This window comes from Nannobrachium achirus (genome assembly GCF_963921795.1).
Source record: "Nannobrachium achirus genome assembly, chromosome: 13".
Taxonomy (NCBI): Eukaryota; Metazoa; Chordata; class Actinopteri; order Myctophiformes; family Myctophidae; genus Nannobrachium; species Nannobrachium achirus.
This window is the reverse complement of record NC_137833.1, coordinates 17,490,292-17,512,075: the sequence shown is the minus strand read 5'-3', so window position 1 is coordinate 17,512,075 and position 21,784 is coordinate 17,490,292. Positions and strand designations below refer to the sequence as shown.

Sequence of the window (21,784 nt, the reverse complement as noted above, 5' to 3'; positions counted from 1 at the left end):
TGAGCGGTGGTGAACTCTGCTCAGTCTGACGTGCGCTAAACGCGCATCAAAGAAATTACACATCAGATAGAAAGTAGTATTAATTTGGTGTCGGACCTTGTCGTCCTGCTTTAGGAGGACGGGGCTGTGTACTTTTTGCGCGTGCAAGGCTCCAATGAGTAAGAATTTCCCTAATTAAAGTGAAAATCGATTTTACGATTTCCATTTTTTTAAATCGTCCAAAGGAAAAAAAACGGGTTACGATTAAAAATCGATTAATCGAACAACCCTACGCTGGGCGAGCCGGGACCACCCACGTTGCTCCAAGCAGCTCTGGGTAAGTAAAATAGCAAATAAAAAATTGTTTTTGATCCCGAATATCCCGAACATGTTCGGGATAGGCACTTAAAGGGTTAACTATTGAAAAATCTTGTGCAAGTCTTTGAATGTTTCAAATCCATCAAAGGTTTTTTTTTTAAAACCTATGTTCCTATATCAGTGGTGCTCAAACTTTTTCATGTGAAGGACCCCCAAAATGATATGTATTTGGTCATGGACCACCAACTCAAAATATTTAGTTCCAGGGACCCCCCCAGAAGTTACAAAAGTTTGCTTAAAAAATACATATATTCAAAGATTTGCACACATTTTCATGACTTTTCAAAAATATGAGCTTGTATATCTGCTATTTTTCAATAGCTAAAGTATACAATAATTAAGGCCCCTCCACCTTGGGCCCTAGTAACTCAGTCCCACTTTTCGCCCCCACAGCAGTGGTTCTCAAAGTGGGGGTTCCCCAGAAAAATGAGTTAATATGACCTCAAAATCTGTTTAACCACTGTAATACGTGTACCTGTATGTTCTATTAACTCATTTCCTGCCATATCCCGAGTTTCCACAGTTTTTATTTTAGTTCCAGGTGCCAAACCCTGAGTTTCCCAAGATTTACATTTATTAGATTTGATAACAAACAAAAAGAAAATGGTGTATTGTGTGCCAGGGACCCCAAGTGTCTGGCGCAAAATATCTTCTGATGGGGGTTAGGGGGTTAAATAATAAATATTGATTTGGGGGTCCTATACATGAATAACTTTGAGATCCACTGACCTACACTCACAGTTTTTTCCTACGTAGCTTTTCTAATCAAACTGTATCTTTATCCATGGATATTTCATGACATGAGGAGTCATTTCACTCAACATTCTCCATTAGCTAATTTGAATGTACCATCTCTTGCAGTGTTATTATGCCACAACTCTTTGCATTTGTGTAATGGGAAAATTGTTTATTTGTGTTACATCCTAATATGATAATGAAGCTAGATCTCATGGCAGCAAAGCTACACATTAATTAATTACTTACAAATTTCCATATCATGTTTTTGACCCCATCTTTTCCAGTCGTTCCAGACAATTATTGTCCATTTCCGAAGTTAAACGTTCTCTCTTTCCTAGATCAATAATCATACACTTAATCCTGTATATGCATATGATTTTGTGTGTGTGTGCCTGCGTGCGTGCGTGCGTGCGCGCGTGTGTGCGTGCGTGCATGCGTGCGCGCGCACACACACACACACACACGTGTCCTTCATTTAACAAGCTCTTATCTTTGGGCCACTTACAGTAATATACAGCCGTATAAAAGGTGGCAGTGTGCATCAGGTGTGTATTCCAGCGCAGGCACTTAACACTAACCTCATCCACACTCACGTCTCATTTAAGAGGCGTTCCAGAGACATTTGACCTCCTCCGCTGGGACAACAAGAGTGTGTGTTAGGACAAGCAGTGCTTTTCAACCTTTTTTCATATCCTCGTTGTCGGGTGGACACCTTGTATGTCCAAAAAAAAAAACGTTTGTTTTGTATTTATCATTTAAAAAATGATTTAAACTAGTGAAAATAGTAGATCTTCAAGCACACAACACCTCACGGTGCGAGGCGTTGTGTGTTTGTAGATCTGCTATTTTCGCTAGTTCTCTGCGACAGTCCTGTGTGGTGATGCAGGGCTTTACTTTACGAAAAAACGAACACGTTTGAAACTTGGGAGATGCGAGGTTTCTGCCCGACAGTGACGATATGATGGTCCATTATTTATTTGGCATTTTCAGCCATGTGATGAGATTCAGCCGACTATGAATATTTTGTTTCTCAAACGGGGGTACGTGTACCCCTAGGGGTACACAGGGGTACTGCAGGGGGTACGTGAGAACTAGAAAATGGGAATATGTATTTTAGTGTTATGGTCAATGATAAAATATTAACAGACTTTGTGTGAACCTGCTCAGATGTAAATTGTTAGACCAAATTACAACTGTTGTTGAATAGAAAGCAATGTTTATTTGCCGTTATGCCGTTTTATTTTTAACATATTGGTATGGGAACTGGACTTTTGAGGTAGATTTTTCTAAGCAAACTGCTGTAGTCAGGGGAAGGGGTACTCAGCTTCAGAAATCAGTGTAAGGGGGTACAATTCTTCCACATTCTCTAACTGAGACTAAAAGCGTGGTTTCATACAACAGCCAAAAAGGTTTGAGAACCATTGACATAGGAGAGATACGCAAAACGCTGATCAAAATAACAATTCTTCCACATTCTATAATTGTGTGTAGACTTCTTGTAAATTAAGTAATGCAGACATTAAACAATAATTTAACTCTTGAGAGCGTAAAATGAAACCAAATATTCGGTTTCATTTTACGCTCTCAAGAGTCAAAGATCTATAAGGGTCCATTTGGTTACCAACTTTCCATCATTTAGCTGGGGACCACCTGGAACCCCTCAAGGACTACTGGTGGTCCCTGGACCACTGGTTAAGAACAACTGCTGTAAAGCTCGAATTATACTCGGTTACGCATCGTGTCGCACACCAAACATAGCTGATCTACAAGCTTGCAACGCATTGTGCAATTCCCAACTCTTGTGTCTGTACAATAATTATTCTATCTTTACAGAAACACCCCGGGCATGCTATGAAAAAACCCTCAAATGAAACTGCAACCAAATAGCATTCATTCACTTCATTAGTTCCGTGTCATTCACTTGCGTTGTGGTGAGCCGAACTGAAATTGTGGTGAATGCCGGCCGTTGTGAGCGGCGCTCAATGGGAGCTCCGAGAGAAAGTCGACTGAGTCGATAAAAGATATTAAACAAAGTAATAAATAAAAGGAAACCGGGGGAGATATGATGTGAATTGGATAAATGCGTTATGGGTTATGAAACAGTGGGGTGACTTACCGAGGTCCCATTGTTTTCCCGGAAAACGTCCTGGTTGACATAATTAAAAAGCTTCTTTTCAAGTTGAAGAACAACCTAAAACAGTGGGGAGAGGGGAAACCGTGCTCTGATTAATAGATATACTAATGTGAACTGCACTTTGTAATTAGAGCGCTAATGAACTGTACTGCACCGCGGTGACTGCGAGCGCTGTTAATTCTACACGTGTCTCATTGTGGCTTCAAGCCTATTCACACTGGAACCACCTGTAAGCCTCGGCTGATTTAATATGGCAGAGTGCTTTTCCCGAGAATATGTATTTCAACAAAATGGACTGCACTCAAGGGCAACTCGTTCATTTAGCTTTCTTTCATAATATCAAGATGGGTATTATGTGGCACCGCTTGGCATTTATTTTACAAAGCATTTGAAAGGTGAACCACTAATTACACATCTTGATATAAGGCCATTTACGCTGAATGATTGAATGATAACATATTGCCAAGTGAATTCATTTTTCCTGAGGAAAATAGTCTGCAATGTCTGGAGAAATCAATTTAGCTCAGTTAGTAAATGGAACTTAGGGAAAATTGAATTTTCTTATTGCGTGATTTATAATTTTGACTTCAACACCGACGTACCCGTTGATGTTTGACGGAGTGTTTTCCACGTGAACAATTTCCTCCTGTACTGTTTGTTTCATAAAAGATAAGAGATAGATAATTGAATACCTCTCTGTCATTGTCGCTTTCTCTGAATATTAGCTTGTCAACTTCATTGGTTTCGCTGGCTCTGACGGTCTGCATGGTGGTGGTGGAACACAGCCTCTGTAGGAGGGAGAGAGAGAGAGAGAGAGAGAGAGAGAGAGAGAGAGAGAGAGAGAGAGAGAGAGAGAGAGAAAGGTTAAACGAGGGACGTGATCGCATAAAACAGGAAAGAAGCAGAGCGACCAGGCACGTGCACACATAGACATCAAAGGGGGCTTGAGCCCTTGCCCTTTTATCCGTCTGTAAAAAAGTGCCCTCTCCAGACCACGAATGCAGTTTTTACTGTGGTGAAAGAAATGCAAATGCCCTCTTTCCATGCCATACCTGAAGGCAGCATTCAAGAGAATTGCCTTGTCTAAACTCTCCTGAACTTGAATGCAGCATCTTATGTTGAAAGAATTGCCCTCTCTGTGTAGAAATCCATGCCGTTACGCCACATCTCCAGTATTGACTTGATTATGCTTAGTTCAGTGTGGTATCAAGCACCGAAAATAGCAGACCTCCAAGCTGACAAGCTTGGAGGTCGGCTATTTTCGATATTTCCACCAAAAGGCCCTTTTAGAAATGTCAGCCCCTGCCTCTCTAATATTCTCTGCACGTCCCTGAGAACGACAGCCATCTTCCCTTAAAACGAGAACAGGCGATGAAAACGAAACAAAAAAACATATCCTGAAACTAGAAAGATGCAATTCTGGGAAATTGCAAGTGTGGTTGCCGTGACGCGAGTCACACTTGCAAAATGTATTTCGTCTTACCATTAGAATTCTCCCCATTCAAGTCAATAGGGAAAATGAGTTCACTAATAAATTAATGGCCATTATATGTAGCTCTCTGTGTCAGTCCTTGTCTCTTTTATGCCCATATATGGAGATCCTTGATGTCAACAATATTAAGCCCATATCTTGGAATGACCATATATGGGCATACTGTGTCAGTCTCATGTGACCTATCTATCCAGACAACTATGATGTCAGTCATTTCCATATTTGGGAAAAGTGACATTTTTGAATTTCCCATTCAAGTCAAAGGAGAAAACAAATTCACAAATAAATTAATATAAATTAAATTATATAACGTATCTATTGGAAAAATGCAAGCACACGATTTCCGATGAAGCCGAGTGTGTGCCGCAAAAACTGTGGGAGGGGTAGCGCGGCAAAATAAAGTTTATCCGGCAAGAAAGATGGAAAGATGTAAGAAAGTCAGACAAGTACTATAGTTTTGTTGCCGCGTTAGGGCAACCACACTAAAAAGGACATGTTGGTAAAAGATCACACAAATAAAACCTAGAATGCAGATGAGAAAATCTGCAGCATATACACCGTAAAGTTATGCACATGCACACACACACACACACACACACACACACACACACACACACGTACACATACTCAACACAGCATGCTTGAAGTTGAATCAGTTCACTTGTTCACTCCTCAATGTCTCCCCAGGGTTGAGTGAAAGACACACACACACACACACACACACACACACACACACACACACACACACACACACACACACACACACACACACACACACACACACACACACACACACACACACACAATGTTCATACACATCTATGGCAGTTGATAATGATGAGAGGCCATCTACTGTATCACACAACCCCTAGTACAAAACACCATACAGCACACACCGCTACGCATTTGAAAGATTCTTTTTAAAGGACTGTTCTACAAAGTACCACCTCACTGTCCCCCCCCTCTTTATTCAGCTCTATGTACTGACCCTATGGACCGTGTGCATGCTTAAATTCCCCTTTGTGGACTCTCTTTTAACAATTAGTTAAACATTCGACCATCTGTGTTTGAAGACTGGTTGAATGAGGTAATCCTCCGGCCAGTGGTTCCCATCATACCACACTGCAAGGGACAGGACAGCAACCTGATTGAAATTCAAAGCACAGATTAGATAATCGGGTCAAGCCAATATAACAGTCCGGAGAAAAAAAAAGGCCCTTTAGAAGACTGAAATGTCACAAATCTGTCCTGCTTCGGACCACAGAAGAAAAACACGAGAAAGTGAAGCAACCATCCTCAAGTCGCCCACCCCACCCCCAACCTGCGGATCCCCCCCACCTCCTCAACCAGCCCCCCCCCCCCCCAACCCCCCCACTCCACGTCCCCCCAAAAGCAACTTTCTAAAGCCCTAACAAATCGCTCCATCTTTCACTCATTTAGGCCTTCCAAATGCAGGGTCAATATGGTCCCCTGGCAGCCAAATGCTAATGCGCTTAAGTGCGCTTAAGCTGCTTTGTGCAATGAATAGGGCCAAAGAAGAGGCTAGGGAGAAGGGCAAGCCGGAGATACTTTCCCTGTCAAAAAGTCATTGTAGCTGTACCCAACACTTCAGACAAGCCAGGAAAAAAAGTCATTTTTCACAATTCTTCTTTTTTACTGATTAACGTACCAAATGTGGAACTCTGGTATTGTTGCTGAGCCACTTAAAATGTTCTATACATTCTAGATATCAGTGACAGAAACGACAGGAGAATCAGATAAGCCTTTCAAGCTAAATACTGATCTCTGTAATTTATGACTAGCTATATGACTATTAATGGGTATTCTATGGAGGGTGAGGGATATGATGAGAATATTGTCACTGTCGGGCAGAAACCTCGTATCTCCAAGTTTCAAATTTGTATGTTTTTCCGTGAAGTAAAACCTTGATCATCAGACAAGGCCATCACAAAAGTAGTGAAAACAGCAGATCTAAAAGCACACAACGCCTCGCGGTGCAATATTATTTTATTATGGCACAAAAATGACTTCTGTTGAATTGAAATGTGGCACAAAATGGACCCACAATTACCAAATCCTCTGTGTTAATTCATCTACTTGTAACTCTGAAAGTGTACACATGTAACCAAATGGACCCTTACAGGTCCATGGGGTTATATTTGTACACTACAAATTATTACTCAGGATTTTACTGCGTATTGGGTTCCTCTTATTTTTCCTTGTGAGCCTCCTTCTGTCGCCTGCTTTGCAAATCCAAAATGTGTGCAAGGCACAAATAAATCCCAGGCCAATTCACAGGCAGCACGGCGGCCAAGAACTAGCACAGCTTATTGGTCTGAAAGAAACACAGCATTGATATTTGGAAGGCAGAAATACGTAGAGCCTCCATTCATGTTCAAATGATTTCTGCAATCCAGCAAGTGAGGTTTAGGTCAAAGAATCGGTTGCTGGAATGCAAACGGTGAATGTTACTTACATGACTGAATGTAGACTTTGAATTGGATAGTAATGGAATTAAATAATTCTCAGTGAGATCAATGGTTGCACAATGGTTTTGCATCCATGTCCCTGCATGAGAGCATCGACTAGGGGGAAAAAGACAATTAAGCTAATGTTATGTTGTTATTGTTGGACATTCTGTTCGGATTCCTGGGTGCAAATCAAATGTTTCAGACAGACATTACTGCCCTACATCTTTTTCTAAAAATAGATGAGTGTTGCATAGGTTCAAAGTCAAAATGTCCCGTATCTGCGCCTTGCAAAGGTTGCGAACGCAAGTCATCTGTTTGTAATTTCTGTTCTTTAATATATTTTCCTATTTTTGCAAAGCAGCAAGCTGACAGTAGGAATTATTTCCATGACTGCAAACGCAAAATGGGGGGCAAACATTCGTTTTCTTCACATTCTCAACACTTCATTTTCAGCACTTCATTCAGCATTTGAAAATTAAGTGAGCCAACAACGAGACTAGGCAAAAAAGAGCAGATCTTTACATAATGTGACGTGTTGTGTGCTTGTAAATCAGCTATTTTCGGCAAATATATTTAGTGCAGAGGGAAAAAAGTAGGAGGCCCAGTAGCAACTCCAACCATGTCAACTACGTGTATAGAATTTAAGTAGTTAAATAAACGCAAATAGATTGTAACGCGTGGCACCATTCTTATGTCCACTCCGCCATCTGACACGTCCAGTCTGCCCGGCGTAATGCCTGTAGAACTGTGGTGGTGGTGGTGAATTGATTTATCCATTCATATGTTCATTGACTATGACCGATCAGTGTGTCATGGCGATCAGTGGCAGATGATTGCACGCCATTGATCACTGCTCCCCTCCTGTTGTGCCCTGAGACAGGAGACACCTCTGTGAAAAACAGCCCCCAACCCCCACCCCTCTCTCCGCCCGTCCCACCTACCCACAGGGGTGTCGCTTTAACTATTGATTTTGTGCTTTAACTATTGAAAAATAGCAGATATACAAGCTCACTGCGAGCTTGTAGATCTGCTATTTTTGAAGAATCGTGAACATTTGTGCAAGTCTTTGAATATTTCAAATCCTTCTACGTTTTGAAAAATCTATGTTTCTGTGTCAGTGGTGCTCAAACCTTTTCATGTGAAGGACCCCCAAAATTATATGTATTTGGCCACGGACCCCCATCTCAAAATATTTAGTTCCAGGGACCCCCCAGAATCAAAATCCGAGTCACAAAAGTTTGCTTAAAAAACATGTATATTTTTGCACACATTTTCACGACTTTTCAAAAATAGCAGATTTACAAGCTCGCAGCGCGGCACCGAGCTAAAGTATAAAATAACTAAGGCCCTTCCACCTTGGGCCCTAGTAACTCAGTCCCACTCGACCCCCCCCCCCCCCCCCCCCCCTTGTGACGCCCCTGCACCCATCCTGTGCATTCTGTCAGCGCCGGACCCAACACAGAGTGACCAAGAGCAGAGAGTAAATGAGACCCCATGATGCAGCCGCTTAGCACCAGATCACTGCAGGGATGTTCCTTCTGTCCCCCTGCCAGCACAACCCAGGTGCTCGTGTAGAACAAGATATTAATCAAGAGAAAAAGCATTAACACTTTCCAACTCCATGGCCTGAGTGAACGAGGTGTGTGTGTGTGTGTGTGTGTGTGTGTGTGTGTGTGTGTGTGTGTGTGTGTGGTGTTATGGGACAGATGTAGGGATGGGACGATATGAAAATGTCATATCACGATTATTGTGACAAAAGAAATCTCAATTTACGATATTATAGCGATAATCGAAATCCATTATCCTGGGATGGAACAGAACGTATGCCAAAAAAATAGCAGATCTACAAGCTCACAACGTGTTGTGTCGTGTCGCAACGCAACACATTGTGAGCTTGTAGATCGGCTATTTTTTGGCAAAGACATTTGCCAAAAAGTACCAAGTACCGGATGTGTGCCGGATACGCAGCTTGGCAAATAAAAGGTGAATTGATCCCAGTGCATGACGGAGGACGATATCACGATAAATTCAATCTCCACGATACGATTATCGCGAGTGTTTTTTATCACGATGATAAAACGATTATCGATAATGAACGATAATACCGCGTATCGTCCCATCCCTAGACAGATGTTGACCAGAACTTAACCTCAGGTCTTGATTCCTCAGGTCATGCCTCTGGTAATAAGGGCTTAGAGGTAATGTGACTGCAGGGTTGATATGAGGAGGGCATGGTGGAGCGGGGCCCGCACTGAACAGAGATCTCTCTCTCTCTCTCTAAGTTGGCCCATCAAAGCAACTGTTTCCTAAGCATATTACCTCACAAACACGCTCTTCCAAATGATATTATGATATTAACATGATTCGTTTGGAGTGCAATTGCCAGCCCATTTGATACATGGGAATTAAGCCTTGAGGGAGGGAGCAGGACAAAGATGGAGGAAAAAACGGGCAAAAGAAAACAGAGAGCTATAACGTTGGCTGGAACGGTTAGGGGAAAAAAACGAGGCTGTGTCTTTGCCGTTCGCACCTTCAGCAGCGAGCGGCCTCTCATAACGGATCTTCCACAAAGTTGAGTTTGCATTGCGGCTTCCTCCTCCGTGTCATCATCAGTGCCCACACCCTTTTAGGTGGGTTTGGCAAAAGGGCCTTTATGTGTGGAGTTTGCATGTTCTCCCCGTGTCTCCTAGGGTAGATACCCTCATAAAAACATGCAGTACTAGTCCTGGTTACTATACCGCCTCCCCCTGGCCAGGCGGGGCTCCCCAGGCGTGGCAGAGGGAGAGCAGAAACCAGGCACTGGGTGAAAAAAATGGGTTACAAAATCGTGGGATAAAAAATATTTTAAAAAAAGTAAAAAATTGTTTGCATTGCGGCCCATGTGTCGTGGGGTTGGAGGAGAACACTGAGTGTTTGTGGAGCGCCAGGGTGCAGGGTGAGGGGGAGGGTCCGGGGATGAGAAGTTGAAGCAAGGAAAGCATTGGCTGTGCGCTTCAATGGAGGGTAATCTCATGACTGTCGCTGGAGGAAGCGCCTGTTTAAAAGGAGCTCTCTATTCCAGATGCTCTCTTTTGAGGAGAGGTTAAAGCAATCTGTCCCACTTCAAAGACCAAAGAGCCATGCACGCGCACACACACACGCACACACACACGCACACACGCACACACAAATACACAGGCAGGCACACACACACACACACACACACTCAGACACAAACCAAGCCTCCTGTCACTCGGCCTGCCCCGCGGACAGATGGAGTCGATCCGTTTAGCCAACACGGCAAACTCTGGGCGTTGAAATTAACATTCAGGATTTTATTGTGTACCGACACAAACAAACAGCACAACATCACCCACCAGACTTGCACACAATCATTCTGGCACAAGAGTCGCAGTGCTTATGACTGATGAACTGATGCCAACGTGCATCTCGACTATATAACGATCAATGCAGTCTCAACAATCTATGGTGCTCTAGTGGCCACAAACACACACTCCATGTCCACGTGATGTATCGGTTTTATTCGGCACAGAGCTCTATCCCATCACGTGGCGTCTATTTAGTCATTCCTACCAAACCCAGTTTAACGGCAATAAAGATAATCAGAGCATATTATTTTTCTATCCGAATGATTTATACTGTCCCCTATTGGACATATCAGATCTAGAAGCTCAAAACGTGATGGGGTGTAAATGAGGCATAAGTGTTAATGTAATTTCTGATTTGTATATTAGTATAAGTATGCAGGCACAGCATAGCTAACATTATTATGCAGCGTTTGCCCTGATGACCGCGGGTGCTGTGGGGCACAGCAGGGTGGCAACACTTGTTGCCAACCTGAATGCAGCTCATTCTCCTCTCACTCACTGGCTGGCTTCATTACCATGCCACGCTACTCACTAAACTGCCATTCCACCTAATATGATAAACCATGGAGTGCATTTAGGGTAAAGCAATTAAATCTCAATTGGGAAGGGGGAAGGGGGGGGGGGAGTGAGAGAGAGAGAGAGACATAGATAATGAGGAGCAAATGAGAGAGAGAGATACATAAATGTGAGGACAATGACCTCAGTTTTCATCCTTCATTACCAGAGAAATAGGAGACAGGGGGCGCCACCCTTTTTGCCCCCGGGAGCATCATTGTCACAATGTGCCATTATTTTCCTCGCTGCCACGTAAAGCAGGGGCTGCCAACTAAGGTGGGGTTTGCCAGCAGGCAGCGCGGGCTGGCAGGTTTTAGCCTGAGGCGGTACAGTAGAGCGTCTTCCATTGCTTCCCCCGTTGTTCCACAGCCCGACTGAACCCCCTTCATCACGTCTGTCTACCGGCGTTCATGATTGCTACCTCTGCCCGAGAGGGTCAAGGGGGAACCCGACGTGGGCAAAAACAAATCTGGCCCCTTGTTCCCCTGCCAGCTATTACACGGGACGGCCGGTAAATCAGCGGCGACCCCTCCCTGCCCCATCTGCCTGGACAGCGGCCAGAGATATCCACTCTTTCCCAACAGCAGGCTAATTAATCCTACGCAACGCAGTGGATTCATCACTGCCACACCTAGCAAGAGGACTTAACATGGAAGCACACGGATGGACTCGAGTACACATATTATCGCCCCCGAAAGGGGTCTCTCCTGTAGGATGCTAGCATAGCCCAGGGGTCTTCAATGTTTTTAGGCCAAGGACCCCTTAACTGTGAGGAAGATAAAGCAGGGACCCCCAATACTGTATACAATTGTGTTGCAGATTTTCATCGATTTCATGAAAGCACTGTCATCAGTCTATGTTGGATTCTTGTTAATGTGTTTTTTCAGACATTTAACCACTTAAATTGCAGATACATTTGTACATTTGACGTTTTCACTATCTACACCAAACCTATTTGCCAAAAATAGCCGATCTACAAGCTCTCAACGCCTCGCAGCACGAGGTGTTGAGAGTTCTCCTCAGAAAGATTTGGTGGCCCCCCTGTAGTAACTCTGAGGACCCCTTAGGGGTCCCGGACCCCCTTGTTGAAGACCCTTGGCATAGCCTATCCATGACCCACTAGTGGTCAATGGCTGACCCTGAGAAGCCTTCGGCAGCCACTAGAAGTCAACCGCAACGCACACAATGCACACACTCTCCTCCGCTTCCCATGAACCCTCTCCAGAGAGAGTGTATGTGTGAGAGAGGGTTGCTGGCAGGGCTGCGTCGTCGTAGGGGGTCCGGCGGTGGTCACCTACCACGCCCACCACCCCAGAGCCAGCCGCCCCCGGAGAGGTAAAAGGGCGCGCGAGGTAGCGATAAAAATGTGCGCTCCCTATTTATCTTGTTGCATTATAACATCTGGGAAACTTCTTCTAAAACAATGGCGCGCTTTTCGAGGGCCTGCCATTCTTGTTACCTTTCAGGACCTCGCAAAAGAGAGCGTTTGTCCCACTCGGAATGGGTAATGGACAGGCCACAAATCATTTGGGACAACAGGACGAAGGGGTGTGTGTGTGCGTGCGAGTGTGTGTGTCTCTATGTGTGTGCGTGCATGAATGTATGGATGTGTATGTTTTGTGAGAGTGTGTGTGAGTGTGTGTGTGTGTGTGTGTGTGTGTGTGTGTTCTCCCCCCCTGGTATTTAACTCCTCTGCCGGTCCATTCTGCCAGGCCTCGCAGGACAAATTGCCCTGCATGGATGTCTTTGAGAGGCAGTGCAGCGCGCAGAGAAAGGGACAGGCCTGAAACACAAGGAACAGGCCCATAAAAATTCATCACTTTGACCCCCGTGACCTGCCGCTACTGGGGGGTTCTATACACACACACACACACATCCACGGGCACACCCACGCACGCACGCACGCACGCGCGAACGCATACACATGCACAAGACTCCAAGATGGGAGCAAGCACCCTGTCATTACAAGCGCCACACACACAATTACACTTGATTCTATAAAAAAAAATCACATGCACACTCTCTCTCTCTCTCTCTCTCTCTCTCTTTCACACATTAACTAAAAGACACAAATGCAAACTCTCTCTCTCTCTCTCCCTCACACACACACACACACACACCCACACACATTTTGCAGACACAAAGGCCATGGAAAGCTTTCTCCACAGGAAAAGGCCACCAGATGCTTCATTGTGACTGTGGTCTGTGTGTAAAGCAGTGGCAGTAAAAAGAGGGTGGGCTCTCCTGTGGCGTATTAGGACCGGCCGTAAGAGAAGCACATTGTCTCATTGCCAGGCCTCTCGACACATTACTGCCACCTGTACAAAGAGAACCTAATGAGAGATTTAATCAGAGAAACCGCCCCCCCGCTGCCAATTTAAGTCAGCACTTTGAAACCAATTGCGGCAGATGTCGGCAAGGCTGTTTAACGTAACACGGCTCTCACTGAAGGCCTCTCTCTCAATAAGGCCATACAGTCCAACCACCCAGTGCTCCTAATGTGGAATTCATTTGAATGGTTGCATGGTTTCACTTGTTACACTCCCAATAGGCAGCTTTGAGGCTATAAACAGCGAATGGCGATGCAATGGCCATTCAACTGGTTTTTTTTTTTTCTTGAATTCACATCTCGGCTTAATAAGGACATTAATCCTGTGAACAAGAAAACAAATTAAAATCCAACCTCGAGGCAATGATTATAGAACCTGCCAAACGCACTGGTATTGATAAGAGTATAAATGCCTGCTAAGTACTTGGAGGACATTGTGCGTCTGTTAAATGTACCTGTACCACCGCAAGCCTCGCTGGAAGATCAATTTGATGGAAATGGGGTTGGGGGAATTTGTTGTTGCTGGGGTCAATTAGAAAATATCGAAGGCCCAATCGGTGATCAGTGATTAGTTGCGGTCCAATAAAAACACATTCTGGGGAGTTCATTACCTCGCTGCTCAATAAAGATCAGCAGCAAACAGTTAATGGGAGGTCTTGTTTTTCTCCCTTCTTCAGAAGGCTAAGGTGTTGAGAGTGCAGCAGAGTACACACACTAACATATTCACACATTCATAGAAAGACTTGTAAAGACTAAGACTAAGCTTAAAATAAATGTCCTAGCGCATATGATTTACAAGACATTGTTTAAATAGTTCTGAGGAACTGGGTTACATCCTGTGTATATTCTTAAATGAAGTGCTATAGGTTCATTCTCATAGGATGAAGGTAAAATCTACAAACCAGGCAGAATTATAATCCAAAACTTTTTTTCCCCACCCTTCTTCAACAGGGGCTCTGGGACCCCTAGGGGGTCCTCAGAGTTACTACAGGGGGGCCACCAAATCTTTGTGTGATAGGATCATTATTTTCAATGAACAACATCCCTTTTCTGTGGAGAACTAGCAAACTAGAGAACTTTCTCTGGCAAATAGGTTTGGTGAAGAGGTAAAAAAGAGCAGACCAATTACAGAGTGAAAGGTCATGTTTAGTAATTTAAGTGGTTAAAAGTCTGAAAGAAAAACACATCAACACGAATCTAACAGACTGACGACAGTTCTGTCAAACAAGTTTATGAAACTATCTATGAAATCGATGAAAATCTGCAACACAGTTTTATACAACATGTAGACAGCAAGAGCCGTTGGCCGCCGCGTCCACGTCCATGGACGCGGCCGTGGACGCGTCCATGGACGCGGCCGCGAAAAAAACGGCTGTGGACGCGAGGCCGCGTCCACGGACGCAAACGGCCGGCCGTCCCGGCCGTGGACGCGGCCGTGGACGCGGCCGTGGACGCAGACGGCCGGGGACGCGGCCGTGGACGAGGCCGCGGCCGTGGACGCAAACGGCCGGCCGTGGACGCGTCCATGGATGAGGCCGCGAAAAAAAGGCTACGAAAAAAAAAAAAAAAAGGTGTCTATTGTATGTATTTTTTGATGGAGAATTCAAATATGACCTTCTTTTTTGCATAGGACAACTCTAACCTGCATCAATTGGTATTTTATAATTGCCAATTGTACCCTATCCATCTCAAAAACAAATTGGATGTCTATTGTATGTATTTTTTGATGGGGAATTCAAATGTTACCTTCTTTTTTAGATAGGACAACTCTAACCTGCATCAATTGGTGCATCAATCTACTTTCTATCTATCTATCTATCTATCTATCTATCTATCTATCTATCTATTTATTCTTCACCTTTAGTCCAGAAGAGAGTTCAGCCTCAGGAACTTGCACACATGGAACTGTGTCATGACTGTGTCATGGAGCTAAACAGGGCTATGTTAAATACTCACAATGAGTCTGATTGACCAATCAAAGTGGTGGTGGGGGGAGGGATCAACAATAGACAGAAACTGGATAATGCTTTGTTAACTGTCCCACCTAAGTCCCTGCTAGTCTGAACAAACATCACCTTCCCTCTCACAACACTACTACTACTACATTTATATAAAGCTGCTCTTGCATTTGAATTCAAGTCTGACACAAGTTAAGGTTAACTTAGGTAGTATTTCATTTTGCTGGCTTTTAGGGTCTGTGTGTGAGTGTGTAGGCTCACAAATTATTATAATTGTCATTAAGTGACTCTATCTATCTATCCATCTATCCATCCATCCATCCATCCATCCATCCATCCATTTATTTATACTTACTGTTTACATTTTCTATAAATATTTATTTCTATATAAAACTCAGTTGTGTGGAGTTATTGTGTGCCTTTTCTTGTAGCTAAAGAGTCCATTTGTTCACTAGACATTAAGTCAAGGTTACTATTTTGAGTTGAAGCTAAGTGTTTTATTGCTTTGTGGTTTAACATGATTTAAAAGGCAAATTCATTGTTATGGTTACTTTAGAAGACTGCTTTTGCATTCATGAGTTAAAAAGAGAGCCAAGCTAATTCAAAGAGTTAAGTTAAAGGAACACAAAACATGACCTAACTCACAGCTGCCATTGGACAGACAGTTACAACATACTCTTATCTTTCACAGAACAGACAATTATCATTGATTTGATCTATTTGAGACTATGTAGCTGCTCTAGGGGAAATAGAGCATTATATCAGCCTATTCAATTGATAATGACCAATGGTGGCCAGTTTCTAAGTAGTTAAAGCATATTAACATAACAATATATGTGGCCTAGACATGGATATTGCCCAATCAACTCGTAATCTACAGAAATGTCCACCACATCACACAGTATAAAACCTAGTAGGCTTAGTGGATTACCTATGTTAAATCATGTCAGGTTATGGTTCAAGGTTCAAGTATAATAATTTATGAGACAAAAATGTAAACAGCACAAATGTACAATCACATCTAGGCTAGAATGATAACATAAAGTCCTGACTACTCCTTGTTATTGTGGTCCTAAATGCTACAATGATTAGTTTGGATGCATTGCTTCTATCATGTCCAATTAAAAATAAATACATCACATACATACAGAAATCTGCCTTCTCCTGTATTGTATTAGTGACATTCATTATAAATAGCAAAATAACAGGACAGAGCAAAAAAGGCCTCTGTTGTGTCTTTATCTGATCACATGCAATCAGACACTCACACTGCACAGCAATACTTTATTACAGGCTCAAGGCCCACAGGGTAAGAAGACAATAAATTACAAAGATAATAATTTAAAAAAACAACAACAGAGAGTACATTCACCAAGCCCCACCGGAGCTAAAGAGGCACTCATGCCAGTGTCCTCTAACGGTAGACGAGTACCTGACAGAGCTTTCCCCACATTGGTTACAGATATAAGGTTTCTCTCCGGTGTGAATTTGTTGGTGTATTTTGATATGTTCCAGTCTAGGAAAGCTCTTTCCACACTGGTCACAGCAATAAGGTTTCTTTCCAGTGTGATTTTTCTGGTGTGCTTTGAGATGATGCATATCACTGAACCTTTTCTCACACTGGACACAGCAGTATATGGCTTCTCACCAGTGTGGATTTTCAGGTGTCTTTTCAGAGCCGTCTTCAGAGTGAACCTTTTCCCACATTGGTGACAGCAGTAAGGTCTCTCTCAAGTGTGAATCTTCTTGTGTTGTACGAAGCTAGATTTTACAGTGAAACGTTTGCCACAGTGTTCACAGCAGTAAGGCTTTTCTTCAGTGTGAAATCTCTGGTGTACTTTCAGAGCAGCCATTAAACTGAACTTTTCCCCACATTGGACACAGCTGTATGGTTTCTCTCCTGTGTGAATTCGTTCATGTATTTTGAGATAAGACAATCGAGTAAAGCTTTTCCCACACTGGTCACAGCAATAGGGCTTCTCTCTAGTGTGAATTCTCTGGTGTTCTTTTAAAATCCCCTTTTGAACAAATCTTTTCCCACACTGGTCACAACAATAAGGTTTCTCTCCAGTATGTGAACGCTTATGATCTTTTAATTGTCCAGACCGAGCAAAATACTTCCCACATTGTTCACAGCTGAATGGCTTCACTCCGGTATGAATTCTCTGGTCTACTTTGAGATAATAAATTGAGCTGAAGGCTTTTTCCACATTGGTCACAACAGCAATGTCTTGGTTTAACTGAGGACAGCACAGGACAGGGAGAGAAAACACACACCTGATAAGAGCCAGATTCACACATTGATCAGCATTTAAGTAACATCATCATTATTATTGTTGAGTCTGAAAAGAACAATACAATGTGATAGATCTTTACACATCTGACCCATAACATTATTAGCAATTCACATGGTTACTATAATAGGTGAGTCTTCTAGCTTTTTTAAAATGTAATATTTCATTAATTCTTTCTCTTTCTAAGTGGAACATCCCACTTCCTAATTGTATATTATTTGGAAAGGGTTGAGTAGCAAAATGTTTGCCATAAATTCAATGCTGAGTTGCATTTGTTTTTCTACATTTTCCCCTTCAATGTATTATTACAATGTAGCCTATTTACTATTTCTTACTTAGGTCTACTTAACTTTGTATTTGTACATTATTATATTGATCAACATTAACACATAGTGTGTGTTAGGTTAGGTTAGTTGCAGAGTGTCCACAACTGTCCAGAATACACTGTACATCATTTCAAGACTCCAGACTTCAAGTGAAGATGAAATCTCTAGACGGCACCAGCGGCAATTCTGATGAACAGGTGGAACCCAAAGACCAGCAAGATCTCTGTAAGTCACAGACTGAGTAAGTCTCCAGATAAACTCACACACATCAAAGTGTTTAAACATTACTTTTATCATTCATGTCATAATATCATGTTACTGTTACCTACATGCCTTTATATGGGGAGAACCACGCAACAACTTTGACCCGGTGATGATTTTTGCTTTTAATAGAAAGGAATCCCTTACATTGTTGTATGTTAAATTACTTTCTGATCTGTTTGTGTTCATTATAACAGCCACAGGAAAGATACATTGTTTCAGATTGTTCCAGAGACTGATGACAGACCCTGGATGTAGCTCTGTCAGGTACACGTCTACCATTAGTGGACACTGGCATGAGTGCCTCTTTAGCTCCAGTGGGGCTCGGTGAATGTACTCTCTGTTGTTGTTGTTTTTTTATTATTATCTTTGTAATGTATTGTCTTCTTACCCTGTGGGCCTGTAATAAAGTTTATATATTGCTGTGCAGTGTGAGTGTCTGATTGCATGTGATCAGATAAAGACACAACAGAGGCCTTTTTTGCTCTGTCCTGTTATTTTACTATTTATAATGAATGTCACTAATACAATACAGGAGAAGGCAGATTTCTGTATGTATGTGATGTATTTATTTTTAATTGGACATGATAGAAGCAATGCATCCAAACTAATCATTGTAGTATTTAGGACCACAATAACAAGGAGTAGTCAGGACTTTATGTTATCATTCTAGCCTAGATGTGATTGTACATTTGTGCTGTTTACATTTTTGTCTCATAAATTATTATACTTGAACCTTGAACCAAACTAACCTGACATGATTTAACATAGGTAATCCACTAAGCCTACTAGGTTTTATACTGTGTGATGTGGTGGACATTTCTGTAGATTACGAGTTGATTGGGCAATATCCATGTCTAGGCCACATATATTGTTATGTTAATATGCTTTAACTACTTAGAAACTGGCACCCATTGGTCATTATCAATTGAATAGGCTGATATAATGCTCTATTTCCCCTAGAGCAGCTACATAGTCTCAAATAGATCAAATAAATGATAATTGTCTGTTCTGTGAAAGATAAGAGTATGTTGTAACTGTCTGTCCAATGGCAGCTGTGAGTTAGGTCATGTTTTGTGTTCCTTTAACTTAACTCTTTGAATTAGCTTGGCTCTCTTTTTAACTCATGAATGCAAAAGCAGTCTTCTAAAGTAACCATAACAATGAATTTGCCTTTTAAATCATGTTAAACCACAAAGCAATAAAACACTTAGCTTCAACTCAAAATAGTAACCTTGACTTAATGTCTAGTGAACAAATGGACTCTTTAGCTACAAGAAAAGGCACACAATAACTCCACACAACTGAGTTTTATATAGAAATAAATATTTATAGAAAATGTAAACAGTAAGTATAAATGGATGGATGGATGGATGGATGGATGGATGGATAGATAGATAGAGTCACTTAATGACAATTATAATAATTTGTGAGCCTACACACTCACACACAGACCCTAAAAGCCAGCAAAATGAAATACTACCTAAGTTAACCTTAACTTGTGTCAGACTTGAATTCAAATGCAAGAGCAGCTTTATATAAATGTAGTAGTAGTAGGAGTGTTATGAGAGGGAAGGTGATGTTTGTTCAGACTAGCAGGGACTTAGGTGGGACAGTTAACAAAGCATTATCCAGTTTCTGTCTATTGTTGATCCCTCCCCCCACCACCACCCTGATTGGTCCATCAGAGTCATTGTGAGTATTTAACATAGCTCTGTTTTAGCTCCATGACACAGTCATGACACAGTTCCATGTGTGCAAGTTCCTGAGGCTGAAGGTGAAGTATAGATAGATAGATAGATAGATAGATAGATAGATAGATAGATAGATAGATAGATAGGTAGATAGTAGGTTGATGCACCAATTGATGCAGGTTAGAGTTGTCCTATCTAAAAAAGAAGGTAACATTTGAATTCCCCATCAAAAAATACATACAATAGACATCCAATTTGTTTTTGAGATGGATAGGGTACAATTGGCAATTATAAAATACCAATTGATGCAGGTTAGAGTTGTCCTATCCCAAAAAGAAGGTAATATTTGAATTCTCCATCAAAAAATACATACATAGACATCCAATTTGTTTTTTAGATGGATAGGGTACAATTGGCAATTATAAAATACCAATTGATGCAGGTTAGAGTTGTCCTATGCAAAAAAGAAGGTCATATTTGAATTCTCCATCAAAAAATACATACAATAGATACCCTTTTTTTCTTTTTTTGCTGCCTTTTTTTCGCGGCCTCGTCCATGGACTCGTCCACGGCCGGCCGTTTGCGTCCACGGCCGCGGCCTCGTCCACGGCCTCGTCCACGGCCGCGTCCCCGGCTGTCTGCGTCCACGGCCGCGTCCACGGCCGCGTCCACGGCTGGGCCGGCCGGCCGTTTGCGTCCGTGGACGCGGCCTCGCGTCCACAGCCGTTTTTTTCGCGGCCGCGTCCATGGACGCGTCCACGGCCGCGTCCATGGACGTGGACGCGGCGGCCAGCGGCTGTCTCTCCATGTAGATGGGGGTCCCTACTTCATCTCTCTCTCAGCTAAAGGGTCCTTCTTGGCCTGAAAACGTTGAAGACCCCTTGGCCTATGCTGACTTGGTTGAGTTACAGTTAATGGCTTTATGTCAGGCAAGGCAGGTGACCAGCAATCTGCCTCCCAGAGTGCCACTGTGAGGAGAGAGAGACCCTCGCAAAGGCACAAAACAACCCTCCCCACGGAACCAAGAACAATGATTCATTTGGAGCACCACCCTTTAATTTGTTTGCACCATTTCATCTAAATGATGTGCTTGTCCGCAAGGGCAAGGGGGAGAGAGGGAGGGACAGAGAGAGAGAGAGGAAGGGAGGAGTGTAAATCCAGCCAAGGAAAGGGCTTTGGAAGGAGCAGGGGCGTCACACCAAATTCTGGGCCCTGGGTGCAAGGATTCACTGCGGGCCCCCCAATGAATGTTAACTATTGAACCGAGTGCCGTGAGCTTGTAGATCTGCTATTTTTTTTAAATCGTGAAAATGTGTGCAAGAAACCTATGTCAAGGACCCCCAAGATGATATGTATTTGGCCACGGACCCCGATCTCAAAATATTTCGTTCCAGGGACCCCCCAGAAGCAAAATTTGAGTTAGAAATGTTCGCTTAAAAAACACATATATTCAAAGATTTTCACACATTTTCACAACTTTTCAAAAATAGCAGATCTACAAGCTCGCAGCACGGCACTCGGTGCTTGTATATCTGCTATTTTTCAATAGATAAAGTTATTAGGGCCCCTCCACCACCACCTTGGGCCCCGGTAACTCAGTCCCACTTTCCTACCCCTTGTGACGCCCCTGGGAAGGAGAAAGGTATAGAGGGGGGAGGGAGGGGAGGGAGAGAGGGGGTCTTGACACCCCGCCACAGGGCGCTAGGCAACCATCTAGTGGGTGGGCTTTGTGATACATTTTACCAATTTTTCATGCCCATCCCTCTTGATGTGACCCCCACTCTGGGCCCTTTATGCCGCTGACAGC

The 21,784-nt window shown here is 42.9% G+C and overlaps 1 protein-coding gene across 1 annotated transcript in view; it reads right to left on the bottom strand.

The window, feature by feature from the left end:
- inpp5a (inositol polyphosphate-5-phosphatase A) overlaps positions 1–21,784 on the bottom strand; it is a 268,437-nt gene that overhangs the window by 42,486 nt on the left and 204,167 nt on the right. The window contains exons 10-11 of the mRNA XM_080740502.1: positions 3,922–4,017; positions 3,212–3,286 (exon numbers count right to left, since the gene is read on the bottom strand). Coding sequence (XP_080596628.1) covers positions 3,212–3,286; positions 3,922–4,017 — 171 coding nt within the window. The remainder of the gene's footprint in view (positions 1–3,211; positions 3,287–3,921; positions 4,018–21,784) is intronic.